The sequence below is a fragment of the Suillus subaureus genome (assembly GCF_016647635.1).
Source record: "Suillus subaureus strain MN1 chromosome Unknown BJ212scaffold_5, whole genome shotgun sequence".
NCBI lineage: Eukaryota > Fungi > Basidiomycota > Agaricomycetes > Boletales > Suillaceae > Suillus > Suillus subaureus.
In genome coordinates this window covers 196,233-218,615 of record NW_024538561.1, presented here as the reverse complement: position 1 = coordinate 218,615, position 22,383 = coordinate 196,233, and the positions used below count along the sequence as shown (strand labels likewise).

The 22,383-nt window shown below is 47.6% G+C and overlaps 9 protein-coding genes across 9 annotated transcripts; 2 read left to right on the top strand and 7 right to left on the bottom strand.

The window, feature by feature from the left end:
- Nucleotides 1-742: 742 nt before the first annotated feature.
- Nucleotides 743-1,806, bottom strand: BJ212DRAFT_804320 (uncharacterized protein; the record flags this gene model as incomplete). Its single annotated transcript, XM_041344102.1, has 2 exons — nt 743-1,568; nt 1,625-1,806. Coding segments are annotated over 2 exons (621 nt in total), but the record flags the coding sequence as incomplete, so codon positions are not given.
- Nucleotides 1,807-2,787: 981 nt separating this feature from the next.
- BJ212DRAFT_1263953 (uncharacterized protein) lies at nt 2,788-5,631 on the top strand (the record flags this gene model as incomplete). Its single annotated transcript, XM_041330385.1, has 14 exons — nt 2,788-2,937; nt 3,058-3,411; nt 3,462-3,482; nt 3,537-3,668; nt 3,720-3,914; nt 3,972-4,105; nt 4,161-4,330; nt 4,387-4,473; nt 4,537-4,813; nt 4,877-4,969; nt 5,020-5,099; nt 5,157-5,286; nt 5,357-5,498; nt 5,554-5,631. 14 exons carry the CDS (start codon nt 2,788-2,790, stop codon nt 5,629-5,631), a joined length of 2,043 nt encoding a protein of 680 aa, XP_041196879.1.
- Nucleotides 5,632-6,489: 858 nt separating this feature from the next.
- On the top strand, nt 6,490-8,582 carry BJ212DRAFT_1328004 (uncharacterized protein). Its single transcript, XM_041334646.1, has 6 exons — nt 6,490-7,457; nt 7,507-7,541; nt 7,594-7,652; nt 7,703-7,890; nt 7,950-7,986; nt 8,037-8,582. Exons 1-6 carry the CDS (start codon nt 6,616-6,618, stop codon nt 8,334-8,336), a joined length of 1,461 nt encoding a protein of 486 aa, XP_041196878.1. The 5' UTR covers nt 6,490-6,615; the 3' UTR covers nt 8,337-8,582.
- A 5-nt stretch (nt 8,583-8,587) lies between these two features.
- BJ212DRAFT_1539625 (MFS general substrate transporter) lies at nt 8,588-10,894 on the bottom strand. Its single transcript, XM_041341833.1, has 8 exons — nt 10,586-10,894; nt 10,447-10,527; nt 10,176-10,395; nt 9,769-9,985; nt 9,505-9,718; nt 9,261-9,451; nt 9,142-9,202; nt 8,588-9,089 (listed from the first exon to the last, which is right to left on the bottom strand). Exons 1-8 carry the CDS (start codon nt 10,864-10,866, stop codon nt 8,972-8,974), a joined length of 1,383 nt encoding a protein of 460 aa, XP_041196877.1. The 5' UTR covers nt 10,867-10,894; the 3' UTR covers nt 8,588-8,971.
- A 917-nt stretch (nt 10,895-11,811) lies between these two features.
- On the bottom strand, nt 11,812-12,429 carry BJ212DRAFT_1327991 (uncharacterized protein). The gene is made up of 2 exons (XM_041334645.1): nt 11,981-12,429; nt 11,812-11,920 (listed from the first exon to the last, which is right to left on the bottom strand). Exon 1 carries the CDS (start codon nt 12,372-12,374, stop codon nt 12,048-12,050), a length of 327 nt encoding a protein of 108 aa, XP_041196876.1. The 5' UTR covers nt 12,375-12,429; the 3' UTR covers nt 11,812-11,920; nt 11,981-12,047.
- A 754-nt stretch (nt 12,430-13,183) lies between these two features.
- BJ212DRAFT_803802 (uncharacterized protein) lies at nt 13,184-13,578 on the bottom strand. The gene is made up of 2 exons (XM_041344101.1): nt 13,355-13,578; nt 13,184-13,305 (listed from the first exon to the last, which is right to left on the bottom strand). Exons 1-2 carry the CDS (start codon nt 13,496-13,498, stop codon nt 13,258-13,260), a joined length of 192 nt encoding a protein of 63 aa, XP_041196875.1. The 5' UTR covers nt 13,499-13,578; the 3' UTR covers nt 13,184-13,257.
- An 885-nt stretch (nt 13,579-14,463) lies between these two features.
- BJ212DRAFT_1476895 (uncharacterized protein) lies at nt 14,464-15,181 on the bottom strand (the record flags this gene model as incomplete). The annotated part of the gene is made up of 4 exons (XM_041339456.1): nt 14,464-14,705; nt 14,777-14,858; nt 14,913-15,077; nt 15,137-15,181. The coding sequence occupies 4 exons, from the start codon at nt 15,179-15,181 to the stop codon at nt 14,464-14,466; spliced, it is 534 nt and encodes a 177-aa protein (XP_041196874.1).
- Nucleotides 15,182-16,121: 940 nt separating this feature from the next.
- BJ212DRAFT_1263740 (MFS general substrate transporter) lies at nt 16,122-17,943 on the bottom strand (the record flags this gene model as incomplete). Its single annotated transcript, XM_041330370.1, has 9 exons — nt 16,122-16,239; nt 16,291-16,351; nt 16,406-16,593; nt 16,648-16,861; nt 16,916-17,132; nt 17,186-17,212; nt 17,264-17,483; nt 17,533-17,613; nt 17,669-17,943. The coding sequence occupies 9 exons, from the start codon at nt 17,941-17,943 to the stop codon at nt 16,122-16,124; spliced, it is 1,401 nt and encodes a 466-aa protein (XP_041196873.1).
- A 1,910-nt stretch (nt 17,944-19,853) lies between these two features.
- BJ212DRAFT_1476893 (cytochrome P450) lies at nt 19,854-22,049 on the bottom strand (the record flags this gene model as incomplete). Its single annotated transcript, XM_041339455.1, has 13 exons — nt 19,854-19,941; nt 20,000-20,132; nt 20,190-20,326; nt 20,373-20,397; nt 20,452-20,508; nt 20,559-20,748; nt 20,797-20,810; nt 20,869-20,998; nt 21,051-21,166; nt 21,219-21,370; nt 21,419-21,607; nt 21,657-21,786; nt 21,839-22,049. 13 exons carry the CDS (start codon nt 22,047-22,049, stop codon nt 19,854-19,856), a joined length of 1,572 nt encoding a protein of 523 aa, XP_041196872.1.
- Between the last annotated feature and the right edge of the window lie 334 nt (nt 22,050-22,383).

The following is a 22,383-nucleotide window of genomic DNA, read 5'->3' as shown; positions in this document are numbered from 1 at the left end:
GCTATATTATTATTACAAAATGTATAGCTAGTAGCTGCTGGATGGCGACATCTTAATCAAGGGACTCGGATACGAATAAAGTCATATAAACGAAGGTTTGGCTCGAACTTTATACCATCACGACACATTGTAGGTAAGCAGCTATTAGCTGCCTCATTGTAACATTCGCGCTATTGAAATGTCGGTAGTTAAAACACGCCCACAATCCTTGAAGGCCAGGGGTGACAAATTCCGCGAGTATATCGGTCTTCGAACGCCATCGCGTTCCGACAGGGTCCCAGGGGAGCACACAAAACGCAACTGATGTAAGTTTGGTGTTCACCACTGGCAAGTACTAGTGCAGTAAGTACTCCAAGAGAGTCTATGGTTCATAATTATGCCAATGTTACCAACGACACTAGTATATCGCATGTACTGTCTACATCGGGCTTCGCTCCAAGAAGACATTTAATAGGGTTTTTTTAAAAGTACTCCGAGTCGGATCTGCACGCGCCGCGCGCAACGTGAAAGTACTAGTTTGTCCTGGCGGGCGGGACCGAACGGGATAGAGGCTTAGAGCCGTCCTTCTACTCGGTCCTTCGACCTACTCCACACCGAGCTTGACATTGTTAATACAAGATGGTGGGTTGACCAACGCACACCAGTTAATTTCTTTTGATTCTTGTAGTCGAGATTTATAAGAGTGATAGCATGCAATACAGTCACTGAGTCAACAATCCCTAATCCCTGCAGGAGTTTTGCACTGATCTGTCACTAGGCACCGTCGCCAGCGATCATGATGACTTGGCTTTATTTGCAAGTGTTGTGATTCACTCCCTTTTTTTCTCTATTGCTTAATGCACATCTCGCGTCGAAACCCATCGTGTTTTTGCTCAATCATATTTGAGATAAGATTATGTCGTTTCTCGTCTTCGCGCGTGCTGTTTGTGGTGTTGAGTCAAATTTCAACATGGTTCTGGTTCGCCAGTCACTACCCGACGACCACGATGACCTCTGGTTAGTGCAGGGGGCAAAACTACTTTGGGCTGAGTTGTGACCAAGTGCCGGCACAACTGGCACTTGGTGCACCGGCAAAACTTGGCAAAACTCCCAGACACGTCACATCAACGTTGCATAATACTACTTATTATTACATCGACGAGACACCCTTCATAGTCAACAGAGACTGCACATCCCAAGACAAACCATCCTCCGAGTCAGATCCAACCTGCTGAATGTCATCTTCGAAAGCTGCGGGAACAATTCCTTCCGAAGCTGATGTGTCATGGAAAAGTGGTGCTTCTGTCTGGCCAATTGCAGCACCTTTCTGCATTAAGACCTTGCGAGCTTCGTTGCGAGTGGATGATGGAGCATCCGGGCACTCTTTTGGGTTTGTGAGGTGTAAGAGACAGCAGTTATCTCGGCCTTCGATGCGTTGACCACTGCCACTGGTTGGAGTGCAATAATTGCACTTCCAGAATTTTCGGCGAGACTTGTTATTGACTCGCTCGAGTTCCGTGGAGTTATCGGTGATGATTCTAGCTGGTGGGCGGCCACCAGGATGCTTTTCGTCAGACATTTTAAGATCTCTGAAGTGCAGGGAGTATGGACGACGGGATGGTACAAACGATACAATTCAACACACGGTAAAAACATAGAGATAGACTTAGTATTACTGATCTGAGCGGCAGATTGATGGCGAATCTGTGAAGAAAATCTGTCACAGATTGTCTGAGTTAGCCTCCACCTACTACTAGATGTGCCAAGTTTTGCCACAGACCCCTCCGAGTTCGCCGGTAATTGCCAGAGTGGCAAAACTGGCGCGGCGCAATGGCGCAGTATTGCCAACAACACTACCTCTGGTCATACGTTCACGTGCATCGGAAATTTCCGACCGTTATTTGTAAGGAGATGCTGCGGAAAAGAGACTCATCACGACCACAAAGAAAATAAGAAGACAATCTGATATTAAACCTTGAGATATGAATGGCAGTGTCAAGATTGACAATGTATCTGGAATGAGTGCGAAGTTCAGAATGGCGAGAGAAACTGGTTCGTGTTTGTTCATGTCCGCAGAACTTTTGACATAGCATACATATGACCTTGCAAGCAAGGTGGTGTGTTTTTCATTGGGTCAGCTGCCGAAGAACGTTCCCGAAGTTCGTTGGCTGAACTCACAATTCGAGACGAATTAAAGTGATATTGTTCTAACATATATCATTTGATCGTGCAGGATAACAGCACGAGTATCTACGACTACGCACCCTTTTGAAAGCCATCGAAGAGCTATTTCTTATTTTAGGCGTCTGCAGTTATAATTAGCGCCATTTGGATGAACTATAAAACACTGTCGGACTCAATTAGTACTACGTGAACTGCAACTGCCAAAGGATAATTTGATTGGGTCCATTCTACCGCTCAAACCCAGGTTAATTTACAAGGTTGATGATCGCCCGTGCAAGCTCTGCGTCTTCCAAGTCTATTTGTCTTCTGCCACGTCCCAGGCTCCCAGAATCACGCAACGCAGAATCCTCGCGCTTTTGGCAGTTTGCACATAATCCCGGTAGATATACTGGGTCGGTCACACACACTAGCGGAACTACTAACAGGACATATACTCAAATTGATAGCCCCAATTCAGCGCTTAAATACCCCACACGGATACAATCTCTATCCTTGACATCCATTGGCTTACGCCAGAGCCGCTCGCGAACCCGATTTTTACGATTGCAGACCTCGAGATCGTTCTCCAGCAGCTCACACGCAAAATCTAGCTTTGCGTTCTCGCTATTAGAAAGTGATCCTATCATGGCTTCGTTGACTCCGCCACAGGCTCCTCCTAAGTGGAATGATACCCCGGAAGAAGTGTTGAGTGTCACCAAGCAGGCACTTGCGCAGAATAAGGCCGTTAGTGACCAAGTCGCGGCTCTACCGGAGGCGGAATGCAATTTCGAAACCGTAAGTGACCTGCCTCCCGCGTACCATCGGACTGATCATCTCTCATTCGACTCGCAGGTTTTTGTGAGTGATGCTTCCGATCAGTTGTCATCGCATTTTGAGACAAGCATCCGACTTTAGTTACCGCTTGCTAATGCAGAGGCAGAAGTCCTCATCATCTGCGAGCCCCTCGGATTTTACCAGAATGTCTCCACCTCCAAAGAACTCCGAGATGCTTCGAACCAAGCGGAAGTTCTTCAGCGGGATTTCGATGTCGAGGAGTCCATGCGTCTTGACGTATTCAAAGCCAAGGCCGCTGCAGAGAAAAATCTGCGCAAATCAGGTGAATGGGAGAAGCTGAGTGACGAGCAGCGTAGGCTCGTAGAGAAGATGGTATTGGATGGCAAGAGAGCTGGTCTTGCGCTCCCTGAAAAGGAGCGTGAGGTGCTGATGAAGTTGAAGAAGGAGCTCTCGCAAGCTTGCTTGGATTTCAATGTAGGGATGGTTTCTTCGGTGTTTAGGCGTTATGCTAATAGGGTTTGTAGAAAAACTTCAATGAAGAGGATGTGAGATCACTCGTTTGCTTTGATTCGTGACAATGGCCACTCAAACATACATAGGGTCTCATCTCTTTCACACTCGAAGAGTTGGATGGAGTCCCGAGCGATGTCATCTCGGGTTACGGCAAGCGCACTGAGGGCTCAAAGGAAGTCTATGATATCACTTTCAAGACGCCAGATATCTTCCCAATTGTATGTGGCATTATGAGGAGCTTCTGTCGATTTACCTGAGTAATATTTCAGTTCAAATTCGCGCATAATCCAGCCACGCGGCGTAGTGCTCAAGAAGGATACGAAGACCGACTCAAACAAAACGTGCCTTTACTTGAGAAGGCGCTTGACATCCGTCGGCGCATCGCCGCAATGCTTGGCTATGACACATGGGCAGACTACATCACGGAAGTGAAGATGGTCAAGTCTGGTAAGAACGCACAGGACGTGAGTGATTGACAGAATTTTAATTACTCCTGTCAAACCAACACATATGCACCCTAGTTCCTAGATAACCTTGAGGCGAAGCTGCGTCCTGTCGGAGAGAAAGAGCGCGAGATTCTCCTTCAACTCAAGAAAGAGGAACACGAGAAGCGCGGACTTCCGTTCGATGGCGAGTTCTACATCTGGGACTACAGGTAAATCACTGCGTTCATCAATGCTATAGGACCTCGCTCATTTGTATCATGATAGGTACTATGACCGCGTCTATATCGAGAAGACACTCGACCTCGACGAATCTCTTGTGAAGGAATATTTCCCAGTCTCTGTCGTTGTTCCCACGATCTTGAAAATATATCAGGACCTACTTGGAGTCAAGTTCGTTGAGATCAAGGACGATAACAAGGATGTCTGGCATCCAGGTACGTGGCACCCACCGTACTGGACAAATTTTCAGCTGTCTAAATTCTTGCTCTAGAAGTACAACAGTTCGCTGTATGGGAAAAGGATGCCAAAGATGAATCCGCATTTGTGGGATATTGCTACCTTGATCTGTTTCCCCGCGGTAAGGGAGTGATACTTCATTTGTATTTCATTTGTCCTCGCTGAACCTTGTTCTATTTGCCAGCTGCAAAGTATTCTCACGCAGCTGTATGGGGCCTTCTCCCTGGCTATGAGTTACCATCGGGAAAACGTCACTACCCCCTGACGGCAATGGTGGCGAATCTCGCAAAGCCAACTCCCGAGCGGCCTGCTCTAATACGACACGATGATGTAACAACATTCTTCCATGAGATGGGTCATGTATTTCATGGATTACTGAGTCGGACGAAGTACGCGCGATTCCACGGTACATCCGTGGCAAGAGACTTTGTTGAGGCGCCGTCGCAAATGCTCGAAAATTGGTGCGTATTTTGGACAATCCTGAAGGAATGTGCTATCAGAAGAGTGCTGACGGCATGGAGCAGGTGCTGGGAGCCCAAAGTGCTCGAGAAAATGTCTAGCCACTACAAGACACAGGAGCCGCTGTCGCCGGAATTGATAGATAAGCTGATAAGGAGGTGTGTTTCATCTTACAGTTTTCTAGAATGAAACATGATCAGTGTCACAGCCGCTACGTAAACGTTGGGTTATTCTACCTTCGGCAACTGTTCTTTGCCAAGTTCGATCTCAAAGTGCACGTCGATAAAGGTTGGATGCATGTGTTTTTATTATTTTAGCTTGCAGGGCTGACGGGATATTGTACAGAGGCGGCAGATTATACCAAACTCTGGAATGACCTGCGTGAATCGATTTCGCTCGTGAAAGGGGGCAAAGCCCAGCCAGGACAAGGCACCTTTGGCCATATCGTCGGTGGTTATGATGCAGGGTATTATGGGTGAGTCATGCAATTGTATTTTGATGGGCCACCGACTGAGACCGACACTTCGGACAAACGTGATAACCAGGTACACGTACTCCCTCGTGTTTGCTGCGGACATGTATACGACAATTTTCAAGAGGGATCCATTGAACCCTGCTTTGGGCAAGCTTTACAGGGATAAGATTCTCCTGGTGGGAGGTAGTCGGGATGAAACGGACTCGCTTGAGGTGCGTCATATCTTCGCAATTCAATCTGAGGACAGTGGCTCACGTGATGCAATAGGATTTCCTGGGTCGACCGCCGAACTCGGATGCATTCTTAGAAGAAGTTTTTGGGACGGTTGCCAACGCAAGCCTATAAGGAATGAGCAAAAGCAGTAATGTCCTCACAATGCATACATTAAGTAGTCGTGTCGTAGCAGAGAGGTCCTCGCAACGAGTACAATAAATAGTTGTGTCATGGGTCCGTATATGAATCGGGAAAGCCACGTGTGTTAGGGTTTACTGATTTAGGCATCCCCTTTGCACTGCCCAGTGATAGCAAACAATAGGACGACCATAACAGCAACCAACGAGGAATACAACAGGTGTGCCAAAAACTCGAAGGTACAGTCTATCTGTAGATCTAACCCGATATTAGGCTCTAGGCGAGACTAGAGCAGGAACAAGGATGAACGGGGGAAAAGAAGCAAAAGTGAGTGATGGGCGTGTCAGCCAAGACACTGTAATGCTCTCGCGTGCATTTCACCTCTAATCTTGCTCCGCGAACCTCTCGCCTTTTCTAGTCATCAGTCTCGAACGACGCAGCCACCAATCTCAGGAAATTCCTTGCGACTCAGGTAAGCGCCACCCTTTGTTTGATTCGAACCATTTCGGTCGCTGCTTTCTTGTCTTGGTTATCATGTCTGCCACTGCCGAGCCTAGCGTGCGTCCGAGACGCTGGCTAGCGTGGTACGGTCCGCAGAAGGATGGTGCCAAGGAAGTGCCCAGACCGAGCCTTCACTTGGACACGGGGTTGGCGTCTTCCAGAGAAGAATGCGAGCAAAACGAACAGACCTTCCATTCTGCAGACCCAGGTGCGAGTGTTTCGCGCTGTGAGTCAAGCTCAAAGACTTCGCGGCCTAGCACACCGAGACGCAGCTCCATTTCCTCCTTATCTCATTTGCTTTCCTTGCATTCATCTCCTCACTCCTCTGTTTCTCATCTACAGCAGTATGAACAGACCTCGTCACAGAATGCCGCATCGTCGTCTTCTACTATATCGCCCTCATTAGCACCTGCCGTGAAATCACCTGAACTGACATCTCGCACCCCCGGATCCTTCGGGAAGATATCTTTTAATTCCATGATGGGGGGTCTTTCCGCGCTCTCTTTATCTCGCACGACAACGAATGAAGATAAGGACAAAGACAAAGAAACTCGCGGACGCAAACGCAAACCTCGCGCCTCGTCTTTTGTACTCCCGTCTTATACAAGAGACAAGGACAAAGATAAGGATACAGCATCCGTAGCTTCCAAGGAATCCATTCGTGCTCGCTCGTCATCTCCCTTCAGTCTACGCCGTTTCCGTCCCCGCGATCGTGATGCATCTCCTGCTCCTCTTCCTCTCGAGGACTCGGACTGTGACTCCGTCAATTCACGACGCACACTTGCCGTCCGACCTCGCAATGCTTTCACAGAAGATCTGGATTCAGGTTCAGAGTACGCTGGAGAAGAAACGGAAGATGAAGAAGACGAATGGAGCGATGACGGCGCGGGCATGTTTGATTTCGTCACCGAGAGGAACACGGAGCAGAATGCGCTTATTGCCGCTCATGAGATGCCAATGGGAGAGCTAGACCCAGACGACGTCACTATGGATCCTGACCCATTGGGTGAAGGTGTCAATGTTGTGGTGCCACCCGAACCTTATTTTCCTTCTACTCTGAACCGGTCGAGCTTCACCTCAATCAAAGGCAAGCGTGGGGGCCCTAAGCGAAAGAAGTCCCGGCACCATGAAACACTTCCTTTGAAGACTGCTCGTCCACTATTCCAGCGTGATAGGTGCACGATCACTATGACTCAAGGCGATCCAGAGGCATCAGGAAGGCGGAGGCGGATGTACATTGTTGCTAGTGACCTCAGCGAGGAGAGTCGTTATGCAGTTGAGTGGGGTATCGGCACAGTGATTCGAGACGGCGATCATCTGTAAGTGTTCTCACCCTTGTCGTAGTGCACTGTCAAATTTTTGGTACAGGCTCATTGTTACAGTTGTCGAGAACGAGGGTAAAGGTAATGGCACCTTGATATGTACTCGTATCTTGTTTTGATTTACATGCTGCAGTTGACCCGCCGATCCCTAACCAAGTGGACCGCGCCATCAGACTTCGTTCTCAACAGGAAGTAAGATAGCCCTCTTATCAAATTCATTGCGAACTCACGTCGGTGCATAGCGCCAAGGCCTTGCTTACATCCTCGTCCGTCAAGCAACATCGCTCTTGCAACGCACACACTTGAACGTGACTGTCTCCTGCCAAGCATGGCACTCGAAAAACGCACGCCACATGCTTCTTGATATTGTTGACTATAACGAACCCACGATGCTGATTGTGGGGTCCAGAGGCTTGGGTCAGATTAAAGGGTAAGTGCACATGATGCTGTCTGCATCACGCCACTAAACCAATGTCACTCTCCCCATAGCATTCTCCTAGGCTCAACATCACACTATCTCATTCAAGTAAGTCTTTTCATAGCCCTCCTGAGAATATCATCCTGACACTATATCAGCGATGCTCCGTGCCGGTCATGGTTGCCCGCCGCAGGCTCAAGCGCCCCCCGAAGCGCTCCGCCCATCTTGCCAAGAACCGCATGCACGTCTCCCTTGCGGAGGCCGGGATTGACAGAGTCGTCCCCAAGGTTGACCAGGACGTGGCGGTAATGCGGGACGAGATGCAGCGTGACGACGATCGGCGAGGTGAGGAAGAGGAAGGGAGGGTTATCGACGAGGACGGGGAGGAGCCTGGGGAGGAGGGCGAAGGAGATGGCGCGGAGGGCGAGGGGTACTTGGGCACTAAGGTTGGGGGGTAACAAAATGCGAGCTTAAAGCTTGTTGATTCCCCCCCTGCATTGATTCCTCTGGGCTTTGGCATTGAACTTCTGTTTTTATTTTTCACTTCAGGCGCACCGAGATATGGGTGGTTGTTGAAGTAGTGTTGACACCTGAATGATGGGATGAGCACCATAACTTGGTCATGTACATATGATAGCCATAGACGGAAGTTTTTACGACTTGTAACATTGGAGCATTACAAATCGATTATTTTATCCGCGCAATCACACGGTGCCATGTAAGTGTGATGAAGAGTTCTCACTTAGCTGCGTGTCCGAAGTTTTCACGGGACAACATTAATGTCACACCGTCTCTAGGAACCAACATCTCGGTACGACGGGATGACCTGAACCTTCAACTTGAGATGACAGCAGAATCACCATTAAGTGTGCAGCAAACTAAAGACAAGTTGTTGATCGTTAAGTACCTTACCATGAAAACCAAAAGAAAATAATCAACACATAGAGCTGTTCGTGACCAGTACATTAGTGTCATGATATTACGCCCTCTCCGCCGTCGTAACAACTGGGGGCTCGATCCGTTCCACGCCCTCAATTTGCATCCTGCCATAAAAGTCAACACCAGTGACAGGTCCATCAGTCATCATAGACACTCACAGAACCTCATCCTCAATCTCCGTGTGGTCAGTGACGCGAACGTACACCATCGGTGCGGCAAAGATCATGCCAGCGACTGTGAGACACCACGTTGACAAGAAAATGTTCATGTATCTGAAAACATCGATCTAGCGGTTTGTTCGCAAAATGGGGATGATACACTTACGGGGCACTAGCACCATCAGCAGCCCAGACACTCGCTGCACCCGCTGATTGTAGGGACTTGTCTATGTGGGTTCTTGATCAGTATCGAACTCGTACTTCTGATTCAAGGTCAATACGCACAGAAGCCAGCGAACACGGCCAGCTTGGCAGGATCGTTCGACATTGCGCCCATCAGCCAGTATGCATATGTCTGCCACATTGAATCCAGGAAGCCATAGAAGATCATGAGCCAGACATGGGCAGCGTAGTTTGAGTCATAGATATCGATTTTGTAAGCACCTCGCGCAGTCTCCTCAGGCCGGGTATATGTCCTAAGGATCGCATTAATGTGAATTTGGACGTGCAGGGCGGAAAGATGACTTACTTTTGGTAAAAGTATGCCCAGACGTGGACGACGAAAATCATGAAGAACACGAGGATCCAGCCACAGAAGGCACGGACTCTGCGCCGGACCTTCTTCTGGTCAAGGATAAAGTAACCAATGAAGATGGATCCAAAGATCTGTGATGTCCAGTACATAAAGTTGTTGAGACCCCGAGCACGAATGGTGAATAATCCGCCGTTGTAATCATTGAATTCTGCATAACTTATCAGTAACCACACTGATCCTAAGAAGAAATATACGAACGCCAAGTGTAGAAGTAATTGCTGGCAATGAACATCGGAAAGAGGAGTATAATCCAGGGGTCAGTCTTCAGGGCTATGAAGAGGCTAAAAAACTCCGTCTTCCAGGATGGGTGGCGGACCTCGTTCACGCGAGTTCCGTCCGTGCGGATCATTTTGTCTGGGTCCGCCATAAGCAGCGGGAGAAATACGCCGATGAGAGTCAGAATCAAGAAGCCAATCTAATGAACCGTCAATTTATGTTAGCAATAACCGATCTAATGACTTGCATATGTTCCATTGCCAACTGGACACAACAGAATTAGTCAGTTCCGCACTGAGATAGCAATATTGTACCCCTTACCGCTGTTAGCCTTACAGTGGAAGATAGTATGAGCATCCACAGATTCACAAATGTAATGCTTCACCCACCGTACTCTTGAAATTGTTTCCAAACGCAACAGCAGACCCGACAACCCCTCCAAGGTTGAAGATGGCCCAAAAGATACTGATGAACATGCCTTTCTGAGCCTCGGTGGGGTATGACATCATCAGCGAGCCCTGCGCGGTCCAAAGAAAGGCCGCACAGGCGCCGAGGATGGCGCCGGCTGCAACAACAAAATTACCCGCACCAGGATGAATGTTGACAGCGCTAAAGGAAATGTTTGAGAATAAGTATTGATCGAATAGCAAGGCATCTTACAGGAAGGAAGCAATATACAACGAGTAGCCCCAGGTGCCAAGCATCAGAGTCCGTCGAGGACCAAGCACATTGTTAACCGAACTGCAACAATTATTATTATTAGCTATAAACAAAAGTGACAGTGATGAGTTTGCCTTACCCGGCAAAGAACCCAAAAAACGCAAGAGTCGCGTACACGGCTGCGTTAGAGTTGGACGAGTCCGTAGTGCTAACTTGGCCTCCACCTCCGAGACCAGTAACTGCGTTAAACATGCCGGGGCACATGAAACACACGAATCCCAACATCGAAACCTGTGTGATGGGGTGGTAGTAGACACCCCTCCATCCTGCCGGACGTTCAAAGATTTCTGCGCGCTGAGAACCAGAGTCCTCGCTGCTACTGCCGCCAAGTTTCTCGACTTCTGCTTGCCCGTCAGACATGGTGGTTAAAAGATGTAGCGGGCAACAAGACGACGAAATTCACTGGGTCAGTGATTCTTATAACGTGTTATCAAGCGCTCATGTGGTATGAAGGACCCATGTGGCACGCGGCGTATCGAGACCCGTGGCAAAGGCAATTGGAAGAAAAGATCGCTCTAAAATAAGCAATGCCGGCGAGGGAAAGAGAAGTGCAACAAAGGGAACTGCACCCTACTACTTACTGCACCCCGTATTTGCCGAAAGTACTGCCATGCGCCGCATCTACAGGTGCATGGCAGATCCAAGTATGCACGAGCAGATGCGAGATGAATCAATGAATTCATCGATTTCATTACGATGATAGACCGCGCCATCGTGAAGAGAAGCATGTGGGGCGCACTGAGACCCTGCAAAGAGTACTTCTTTAAGGCCGCCTACTACTACCAAAAGGTACACCGGCCGGTCTGGAAATGGTATGCCCAATGCCGATAAGGTGAGATACCGGCGCACTCACTAGTAAATCAGATTGACATGTTAATGATGCAGAGCATGCACAAGTCTCTCATGCATGTCATTCCGAATGCGATCCCTCACCTTCTCGTGCTTGTTCTCAGCACATGGTGCATGAATGTACTGTCGAGACTAGTGGAGATTTCGGAGATGAGTACTGAGTCATGTGACTATCTAGTAAGGCTGCACAGTCCAAAGCAGGCAGCATTCGCTACTCAATAAATTTTTTGAGCGTGGAGGACGAAATGGACTGTGATAAGGTTTGTAAGCTGTTCCTGTCACGGAGAGTGAAATACGAGCAGCTGACTGACTTGCCGAGACTGCCGCACCACTGCAACGTCAACGCCAACGGAGCAGCCATCACTTTGGTCACAGCCGACAAGACAGATGCAGCGGTAGGTACGGTAGATGGACCATTTGCAGAACAGAGACATGGTTCCATGAAGTGAGAGCTTCTGCTGTTCATCTTCATTCCAGTAACGGTATGTTTTTGCCGGTAATCTTTGCACTTCGACACACAGTCACACACAATCTACTCCAACATCTTCACATATGAAATAAATTGGTAAATAAACTCCCACTCCATAACTCTAACGGTTTATTTTTCCCCACTTGTTTCAAACAGAAAATAAACCGGCGAAACAAACTGTTATCGAGCAAGGTTAGGTGCATCTGTTAGATGCTTCTGAAAATCAATTTGCGATCACCGGGTCATCCATATCAAATCTTACGAGTCCACATAGCAACCATGAACATTCTGAACACGAGTCTCGAAGGTATGGAATCAAATACATGTTCGAATGCGTACTAAATCCATCATTCTTCCTTCGACATTGGGTCGATTCAAACTGGGGAAACCACCAAGTAGATATGAATAGTAATGAGGCAAGACAACATAGAGGGACTAACAAACCCTCATCGTCAATCTCCGTGTGGTTCTTTACGCGGACATGGATCAAAGGGAAGGCGAACACCATGCGAGCAGTAACTAGGACCCAAGTAGAAACGACAACGATCATATATCTGTTAAAGAAAACCAATCAATATTCACATTCTTCTGGAAAAGAATAAAGTTCATGATTGTCGCAGAGCGTCGAGGCGCCAAACAATAGCGGTTCTAGAAGACTGGAAGCATTTGTCTGAGAAGGTCATTAGACCTGGAGCTATTACGTGGCTTTGATGTGAGGATTTACAGAAGCAAGTAAACACGGCGACCTTTGCACGTTTACTGGATAGCTCAGCACGTAGGTAGTGTTTGCCACAGAGTCAGGGAGACCATAGAAAATTACGAGCCATGCATGTGCAGGTAATCGGAATCATTGATATCTATCTTGACGGCAGTAGGAGGCTCTGAGGCGCGAGTACAGCTCCTTTGAAATTGATTGGCATGTTTGACAAGAGGTAGATAGCGACTTACTTCTGGTAAAAGTATGCCCAGGTATGGACAGCAAAAACAAAAGACGACTATAATTGACCAGCAGAGGAACGCACGGAACCACTTCAAATCAGAATAAAGTGACCGATGAAGAATGAGCCAAAGATCTGACAGTCCATACACAAGTTGTTCAATCTACGGGCGCAGATGTTGAATAAGGCGCTATTATAATCGTTGAATACTAAAAACATATCAACCTCTTGCAACGTCACTTCCCTGTGATGTTTGACTCACGCCACGTGTAGAAGTAGTTGCTGACAAAAAAAAACATAGGAAACAGGGACACAATCCAGGGGTCTGTCTTCAGGACCACAAATAGACTGACACACTCAGTTTTTCAAGGGTGGCGGAGGCGTGACTTTGGTTCCGTCAGTGCGGATCATCTTTATGGATCTACAAGGAAGATGGGTAGAGTCACACCAATGAGGGTGAGTACGATCAAATCAATCATAAGAACTTGATCACGATTACAGAGGCCTACATAGGCTCCGTTTCCAACTTTGTTCGCCTAATTCCTTTCTGTTTATATAAGTAGTAACAACTTTCATAGCAAGGATGGTTCACCGTCGAGTGAAAGTTTGTCCCGAAGGCTACCACGGAGCCGACGACAGCTCCCAGATTAAAGATTGGCCAGAAATAACTGATGAACGTCCCCTTCTGAGCCTCAGTGAGGTACGCCATCATCAGGAATCCTTCCGCTATCCACATCAAGGCAGCACATACACCTGAGATAGCTCCATGTAGTAACGACGACAAAGTCGCCTGTACTGGGGTAGATCATGGCATGTTTGTTGCACTATTCAACCGGCTGTGTAAAGATTGAAAGATGGAAGACAAGACCCACGAGCATGTAGGATGCAATGCAGAGGCTATCCACATGTTCCGATAAATAGGCACTGGCAGAGTCTAGATCCGAGCATATTGTGTACTGAGTTTAGCACAGGGAGTATATTAAATGGACGTGACACCGAGCAGTGCGTACGACTGACCCAGTTAAAAAGGTAGGGTAGGGTAGCACAGTGAGTGGCGATTGCGTCTGCGCTGCTAGTTACGTCAACTTGACCACCAGCACCAAGACCGCCAAGAGCGTTGAATATGCCTGGGCACATACAGAAGACAAAGCCCACTAGGCGAACCTGTGTGATTGGGTGATAGTGTACCTCTCCATCCCTCGGGACGCTTGAAGACTTCGGGTTGTTGACCAGCGGCCGAAGTGTTAGATCTGAATCCGCTCTCGGTTGCCTTTTCTTCCTCACCGGTCGACCTGGCAGAAGGAATTTTGAGAAATCGGAGGCGTGCCTTGCAAAACTCGAATTTCAAGAGCGTTCATAATTATATGGCGCATGCTCAAATGACTCGTCTGCAGATATCAGTGATATGTTCTGCGTGGGACGCGATATGGAGGCTCGATACCGGACAGGTCAACTTGAGGTTTTTATCGTTATGTCATTGGGTATAGGTAGGCGCCGCAGCCGGTGCCCTAGGTGACCTGTCACATTATCCTCAGGTGGCCTTGGCTCCGGAAATCAAGGAATCCACTAGGGCTCCGTGAAAAACTACCCACGGAGTTAACGACGAGTTTTTAACTCACCCCCACCCTCGAGGGGTTTTTGACCAGTTTTTGACACACTCAAAAAATGCGTTTTTTTCAGGTCATTTTGACATTTTTTTCGCTACGGTAATGCAAATGCCCACTGTACAGGCCCTCCCGGAGGCGTTGGAACTGTGCTATCCTGTAGTTGAGGTGTCCTACTTGCCCCTTCCACCGGCTTCTCTGATAGTAAGTCCAACAATCGAGGAGCATCAAGATGAGCATCCTCGCTACCCACAAATACTCTCGTGTCACAAGACCTGTACATTGGATCACGCTCAATCTCTGGGTCCTCGCTCTCCTCCAACCAATTGTCCCCCGAGTCTGAATTAGAGTCCTGCGGCTCCGGGTTAGCCTCTGCTTGCGACTCGGAGTTGTCGTGTTTCCTTTCTGACCGTTGCTATCGAGATCGACATCGAAAAGAGTACTGTCCAAGTCACGAAACTTAACTGTTGGTTTTGAGGGAGGCCTTTTGGTCTACGGGACAGGACAGTGAGAAGGCGGAGGAAGAAAAAGTGGGACAGCGCGAACACGTTCAGGATCCATCAAAGCCCACTGCCGAACTTGAACCTGACTGACAATGGTAGAACTTTTGAGGGAGCTTCGTAACGCGGAGTTCAACCAATTCATCGTTGACGCTGTACGCTCGTCCGCCATCGAATTGACGGTGACATCGAAATTTTTCACTGCGAAGTACTGCGAATGCGAGTTGTGAGTGAGCAAGATGAACACCAGTCAGATAGATTGCACAGTACCGCGAGAACATCTGCATTGTCAAGGTAAATTTTTGTTGCAATCATTGAGCCGAACGCTCAATTGGACAGTAGTTGACAGATCGTCGGTCATATCTTAACAATTTTTCGGTGATTTCGGATGTTCAGATGGAGAATTCGATAGGCTATGTTCCCGGGATCATATACATATATATATTAGTTTTTGACGAGTTTTTGACACCCCAATATCAACCCCAAGTTATCGACTCGTTAAAAACACGTTAAAAACCTGTCAAAAACTCCAACGTCAAAAACTCGGTAGTTTTTCACGGAGCCCTAGAATCCACCGAAAAGGCACCTTACTCCATCAAAAGAATTTGGGTCGTGAATAAATGTGCTATGTATGTTCAGTGTAAGAGTTTAAATTTAAAGCGAGCACGTACCATGAGTAAAGCAGAGTAAAGCGCGTTGCGCTCACGCACTGAACTCGTACACGGCGTAGACGTGGTCCATGATGTGTGATAGAGAGAAATCGACGTGGCGGTACCCGGCGCCGGCCCGCAGTCTATTGTATTCTGCAAATTCTCATCATCAAGTTTTCAATTGTTCCGAGAGCTGACAACAGCAACGATGACTTATATTATAACTCGACTGGATATCGAACTGAGGTCACCTATTGATCATCAGTCCGAAGGTCCAAAGAGGAACCCAGATGCGGTCGGTAGACACCAAGTTCACCTTGTCCACTGTCGGCAGCCTGAGTGTCTGAGAATTGACTTACGTCCTATCAATACCTATAACGCACGATTCCTCCTGATAGCAAGACGACTACATATACTCGAAGATACAAAAACAACAAAAATCTCATTACAAGTTCGTGTGTCATAAATACATCCTCTCTTGCTGCACGAACACATGTCGCTTTACTTCTTAGACTTCTCAATGGGTTCAGGAAGTCTCTCGACGTTTGGGCGGGCCAACCTGGGGAAACCAGTAAGTACGTCAGGTAACAAGGCAACAAATTGACTCACAGAGCCTCATCATCCATCTCCGTGTAATCTTTTACGCGCGCGTAGACCAAGGGGAAGGCACATATCATGCCGGCAGCCGCTAGGACCCAAGTAGAAATGAAAATGTCCATATATCTATGAAAAAAAATCAACGTGTATAACCTTCTTGAAAACAGCAAAGCTTACGGTTTTTGTACAGCATCGAGGCGCCACACAACAGCGGATCCAGCAGACTGGAAGCATTTGTCTTGGAAAGATTAGAACTGGGCTGTTGTGTGACCTCAATGTGAAATAATCTTACAAAAGCCGGTGAACACGGCAAGCTTTGCGGGGTCATTGGACATAGCGCCCATCAGCCAGTAGGCAGTTGTCTGCCACATAGAGTCTAGGAGACCATAGAAAATCATGAGCCAAACATGTGCAGGGTAACCTGGATCATTGATATCCATCTTGACCGCTGTAGGAGGGTCGGAGACGCGAGTATAAGTCCTGTGGAGTTAATGGTCATATTAAACAAAAGATGGACCGTGACTTACGACTTACAATTGGTAGTAGTATGACCATAGATGAACGGCGAAAACGAGGACCACTACAATCGACCAGCCCAAGAATGCACGGACACGTCTACGGAACCGCCTCAAATCCAGAACAAAATGACCGATGAAGAATGAGCCAAAGATCTGAGCAGTCCAATAAACGAAGTTGTTCAGGCCACGGGTGCGAATGTTGAATAGGGCGCCATTATAATCATTGAATTCTGGAAAACGCGTCAACCTCTTGCAGTGTCATTTTCCTGTGATGTTTGACTCACGCCAGGTGTAGAAGTAGTTGCTGGCGAAGAACATGGGGAACAAGAGTACAATCCAAGGGTCCGTGTACAGTGCCACAAATAGACTGATAAACTCAGTTTTCCAAGAAGGGTGACGGATAGGTGTGACTCTGGTTCCGTCAGTACGGATCATCTTATATGGGTCTGCAAGGAAGAGGGGCAAGACGACGCCAGTAAGGGAGAGGATCAGAAATCCGATCTTCAGCAATATGGTCAAAACAACCACAGAAATTTCATCACAATAAAACTCACATAGGTTCCATTTCCAACTTTGTTCGCCTGATTTCTGTGGATGAATATCGTACAGCTTATATAGCAAAGATGATTTACCGTGGAGTTAAAATTCGACCCGAAGGCTACCGAGGAGCCGACGACACTTCCTAGGTTAAAGATAGCCCAAAAGTAACCAATGAACGTCCCCTTCTGAGCCTCAGTCGGGTATGCCATCATCAAGGATCCTTGCGCAGTCCATACCAATGCCGCACAGACGCCCAAGATAGCCCCAGCGGCGACAACAAAGTCGCCTGCACCGGGATGAATGCTCGTCGCACTATTTGACCCCGTTTAAGGACTTGAAGACAGAGTAAGGGAAGACTCACAAGTAAGACCCAATTAACAGAGAATATCCCCATGTTCCAAGTAATAGGCAAACTCTAGGTCCAACCACGTTGTGCACGGAGCTACACAGGGATAAATCAAATGATCACACGATACCGAGCACTGCGGGTGACTGACCCAGAAAAAAAGGCGAAGAATGCAAAAGTAGAATAGAGAGCAGAATTTGCGTTTGCGGTGGTAGTTGCATCGACTTGACCAGCAGCGCCAAGGCCGGTAAGGGCGTTAAACATACCCGGGCACATAAAGCACACGACGCCCACCAAGCAGACCTGTGTGGCTGGATGGTAATAGATACCTCTCCATCCTCTGGGACGCTCGTAGATCTCGACTTGGTCAGTAGATGAAGTTTCAGATCCGGTCCCATGGGCCTTTTCTTCTCCAGTGGCCGACATGGCAGAAAGAATGGGGCGAGACGCGCAGCGTTTGATTACGAGTAGCCACGTTTATAATTATATGGGCGCAAAGTTAATTGAGGCCCGCAGGAGCTCTATGTGTTCTGCGGTAATAGGGAGGCTAGACAGCTCAACTTGAGTGTGCCGTTATGAAGTTCAGTTAGGCATGTATTATGCCTCAGGTGTGACAGGTGACCTACTGTAGTACCAACTAGAGTTCTTCGCAGGTCTCCGCTTGATTCCGGTCCTTCCGGAAGTCGATAAGAGAAGTATCTCTTGGGAAGATGCCACATCAACCCGAGTCCGAATAGAGGAATTTAGGGTTATCGACACTACTACGTTATCTAGAAAGTAACGTCGAGCGCTTCAACGATAATATGAAGAGGGAAATTACCATGTCGCGTTCTCGACCATACGATCCCCTGGGCACCCACAGACGAAATATTGCCGACTCCCATGCTATCGGCCACCGCTGAGTTCCAAGAAGTTCTAACTTGAAATGCCCAGAAATGAAGAGCACTAAGAGGTTTAGTTGTTGAAACAAGCAGAGCCATGCACAGCCTCGATGACACGTTCCCATCGGAAGATCACGTCGGAGATTATATAATTAAATAATTAAATGTTCGCTTTCAGAAAGAGCTGGATTCGAACGATTGTATATAGGAAGTCGATCTGACTCAGCAAGCAACACTCGCTCAGACTCCAATCCCTTGTATAGCAGACTCGTTCATTGTACAAGGATCTATGGGCCACTCTCCCCACGGAACATGAGGCCAATTTCAAGGGCAACATGCACCATGATCATGCCATCAATGAATCATGATATCTTTTTCAACGTTGTATCCTGTTTGATGTTCTTTCTTTTCATTTAAGTTCACTCTTCTTGAAGTTCTTCAATGCGTCCAGACTTCCGAGTCGTTATGATACGTTCCTATTGAGCTCGACGAAGATCGCAATTTCTTCCATCGATCCGATTCATCCCAATAATCATTATCCCATTTTTCCAACACACAAAATCCAGACTCGGTGTACCCTAGCCAACCATGTTCTTCTTGAGACTATCCGTGTGCAGATAGTCTCCATCAGCGAATTCTTGAGCTTTTAACAGCGAGTTTTCATCTCCATCCAATGATAAGTTTCATAAACCTTCAAGCTTGAAGTTGGGAAGCCTTTCATCAAAGCTCGCTTCTTTGTATGTGAGCACACTGCGCAGTGCCTGATTATGCTTACTGATTGAAGCTTGATTGGGGTTTCGGTCAGGGTACTCCGCTGTTGGAGCATGCTGGATGCATTTCATTCCTGCGGTCACCTGGATCGGATGCATATGCACTGCAGTTAAGGTTTCCGACGAATAGCTGTATCTTTGACAAGCACCGCGATTGATCAAGTCCTTATTGGATTTCACAAAAAGATGAAATTCAAATTTCTATGTGGCCGATGCAGACTGGCCCATCTATCAAATATCCGGCGGTATCAACGGGACTAATAGAGGAGGGATCGTTCCTGAACTGTCCTGATGAACGGTAACCTGACTCTAGCAGGACATGCGTATTAATACATCTCCCATTTTGGGAGCAGCAGCGAAGTACGAGTGAAGCACTGACGTCACACGAAATGTGCACCTGAGATGTCCGTACGCTTGTTGCCTGCAGTCGTTCGATGGGGACTAGTCGGGGCATATCATGGGCATGAAATACAGAAGACGCAGAGAGCTATATTCCGGCACGCTGTCACCGAAACGTCGCAGGACCCTCGACACAACAGTTAGACACGCTTGGTGACTGAAGCCCACATGACATATTTCTGTTCATCATGTCTGCTCACCTAGTATACAGGAAGTACATACTCAATCGATCACTCCTCTAGTGCTTCAATCAGACTACAGATGGGGGAAACTGTCATTCCGTCTTTCAAAACTCGGCAGTTCGCCAACCGTCCACAACGTCAGAATGAATGTGAGACCGTGCCGAAATACTGCAAGGGAAGACTGCAGGACAGCTGAAGCAATGAAACCGTTAGCGACGAGAGGATAGGACGACATGAGGAAGTCAAGTACCGAACCACTCCCGGGATGAACGTGGGGGTGAAGCTGATCACTTTGCCTTGGTCGTCTTTTGCAGAAGAAACATCCAACGTGGCCAACATAGTCGCAATGGCAGACCACGCGGAGGCATCAGCAGTATACCGCCCTGATTAAAGCCTATCTGTCAGGGGATCTTTTGGAGGATTAAAATAACTTAACAAACCTGGACATATACGCCGGCCAAGGCCGAAAATGTATTGTGCGGGGTCATCACTTGTCAACGCACCATTAACGTCGATGAACCTCTCTGGCATAAAACGAGATGCGTCGGGGTACCGCCTTTCATCCCGTGTAATGCCCCTGCAATCAAGTTAGTATGACGAAAACTGGGAAGAACATATCGGACCATGTATTGTACGTGATGATTGCGCCTGATGTACGATATTATAAATGATCGTTGTGTTGGTGGGACAAAAATAGCGAACCTTTCGGAATGAAATAGCCATCATATACGTCATCACTCGAGGTAGCATGTGGTACGCCTATGAGATCATCTTCAGTACAGGCCAGATCACTTGGCAGAGAAGAATACCAAGGGGTACAACGGGCTGCCATCGGAAAGTCTCCCGCACTACCGCATCTATGTAGGGTAGTGATGCTCTGTCCTCGAACGTTGGCAGTCGATCTCTTCCAATCACCGAATCGAGTTCTGCTTGTGCACGTTTCTGAACGTCTGGATATAATACCATGGCCAAAACAAAAACCATCATGTTTGCCGCAGTCTGCAACGATGATAAGCAGCGGACGACATGACGGAGTTATCCACTTACCGTCTCATATGAAGCTGTGTAATATTAATGTACGTCGAGAGTACAGTGTTGCTTGTAAAAAAGCTGACTTACCTATAATAGCAGTAGTAGCTGCTTTCCTCAAGGCATTCCTGAATGCAGGTTTGGATGCCTCCTCTTGTGCTTCCATCCGTCGCAAATTTTCTGCAACCATTGAAGATTGAGCGACGAACGAGCTGTCGGCCTTCGCAAGGGTCGGATCAATGTCTGGAACCAAGATAAAAATAAGTACCTACCATGTGCTGCTGCACATACTGGAATGGCACGTCGGCCATTTGATTGACACGCTCGGTCGAAGATCGAGCATCACGCTTGATCGAGGATCCCCAACACCAGTCAGGTAACTTTAGTACTGAAAGTGCATGTTATGTTAACGCTTTCTCTTCTAGGAGAGTTGAGCTCACAAAAGGGGAAGGTCTTGAGCATCAATGCTCTCTCTGGGGTCAACAAGGTCAAGCCCGGAACCAATGCATTTATCACAGTCTGCACCACAGGGTCATCACGAGCACTGATATTGTAGTCGTATACAGTTGACATCACAACAGATAACGAGAATCTGTGAACAGGTGAGTAATCGTTCAATTTGTAAAAATCAATTGCTGACGTTGCGAAGTGGTCATAATAGTGTTGAGGGTCATCGATTAGGTTGACGACCATCTCACGAACTCGTCTGATCTGCATTGGGAAAAATTTGATTGCAGATTCAGGACGGAAAGTTTGGTGGAAAAGTCGTCGGCAGAGACGCCATTCATCACCATAACCTAAGAATGCAAAGTTGATCGACAAGCCATATCTGCAAGAACCTCAGCCTGATTGAATAGAAGAATACTGAAAGGACGCACGGCTCGAGTGTAGCTAGGTGTGGTCGGTCGGAGTAAATACGAGAACGCTTGTCCAATAAGGCTTCTGCGATGTGTTGAGAATTGATCACTACCATTTCCTCGTCTAGATTCCGCACGAAGATCAAGTCCCCTGATATAATAATTTGCACCACATATGTCTATACGCATCTCTGTTCACGTACCATACGCAGCACACCATTCGGTATAAGTCAGCCAAGGTTCCTTAGCGTTGATAGATAAAACGCTCCCTAACAGTGGGAGTGGCACTGGGCCAGGAGGAAGAGAAGGGTTGTTCTGTTGCTTCTTGATCAACCGCATAAGTGCCGTGACGGCGACGAAGGAAAGAGGAATGCTCGCGAGGATAGCAAGGTGACCATTAACTGCAGGGGCCATAATTTGCGCAGTCCTAGTAATTTGGCAAACCGTATATAATGCAATCGTCCTTATAACCACGGAGAAGTTGTAAGTCGCCGCCTGTGCGTTGATTATGCGATTCGGTCATGTGTCGGTTTAAGATACATCTTGCTTCTTGCTCAGATCGTGTCGACTTCTGCGGCGGTAGCGGACGATCTGGCCAGATATGATAAATATGATCATGGAAGACGAAGACACACACAAGATGTAAAATATCTTTGCATTCCGGATTTTTACTGCATCCTCATACCCATGTTAATACATATTGATTGGTTTGGTTTCGAACTGATTTCTTCGAGCCAGGACGAAGAGG

What these genes read in the sequence shown, in the direction of transcription:
- BJ212DRAFT_1327991 (XM_041334645.1), bottom strand. Translation starts at nt 12,374, where the DNA reads ATGATCGTTGTCGTTTCTACTTGGGTCCTAGTTACTGCTCGCATGGTG.
- BJ212DRAFT_1328004 (XM_041334646.1), top strand. Translation starts at nt 6,616, where the DNA reads ATGATGGGGGGTCTTTCCGCGCTCTCTTTATCTCGCACGACAACGAAT. An exon ending in TGTCGAGAACGAGGGTAAAG is followed by an intron (nt 7,542 to 7,593) that starts GTAATGGCACCT and finishes TACATGCTGCAG; the next exon opens with TTGACCCGCCGATCCCTAAC. An exon ending in GGCTTGGGTCAGATTAAAGG is followed by an intron (nt 7,891 to 7,949) that starts GTAAGTGCACAT and finishes CTCTCCCCATAG; the next exon opens with CATTCTCCTAGGCTCAACAT.
- BJ212DRAFT_1539625 (XM_041341833.1), bottom strand. Translation starts at nt 10,866, where the DNA reads ATGTCTGACGGGCAAGCAGAAGTCGAGAAACTTGGCGGCAGTAGCAGC. An exon ending in TTGTATATTGCTTCCTTCCT is followed by an intron (nt 10,396 to 10,446) that starts GTAAGATGCCTT and finishes CATTTCCTTTAG; the next exon opens with CGCTGTCAACATTCATCCTG. An exon ending in GAAACAATTTCAAGAGTACG is followed by an intron (nt 9,986 to 10,175) that starts GTGGGTGAAGCA and finishes ACGGTTCATTAG; the next exon opens with ATTGGCTTCTTGATTCTGAC.
- BJ212DRAFT_803802 (XM_041344101.1), bottom strand. Translation starts at nt 13,498, where the DNA reads ATGTGGATAGCGGAAGGATTCCTGATGATGGCGTACCTCACTGAGGCT. An exon ending in GGACAAACTTTCACTCGACG is followed by an intron (nt 13,306 to 13,354) that starts GTGAACCATCCT and finishes ATAAACAGAAAG; the next exon opens with GAATTAGGCGAACAAAGTTG.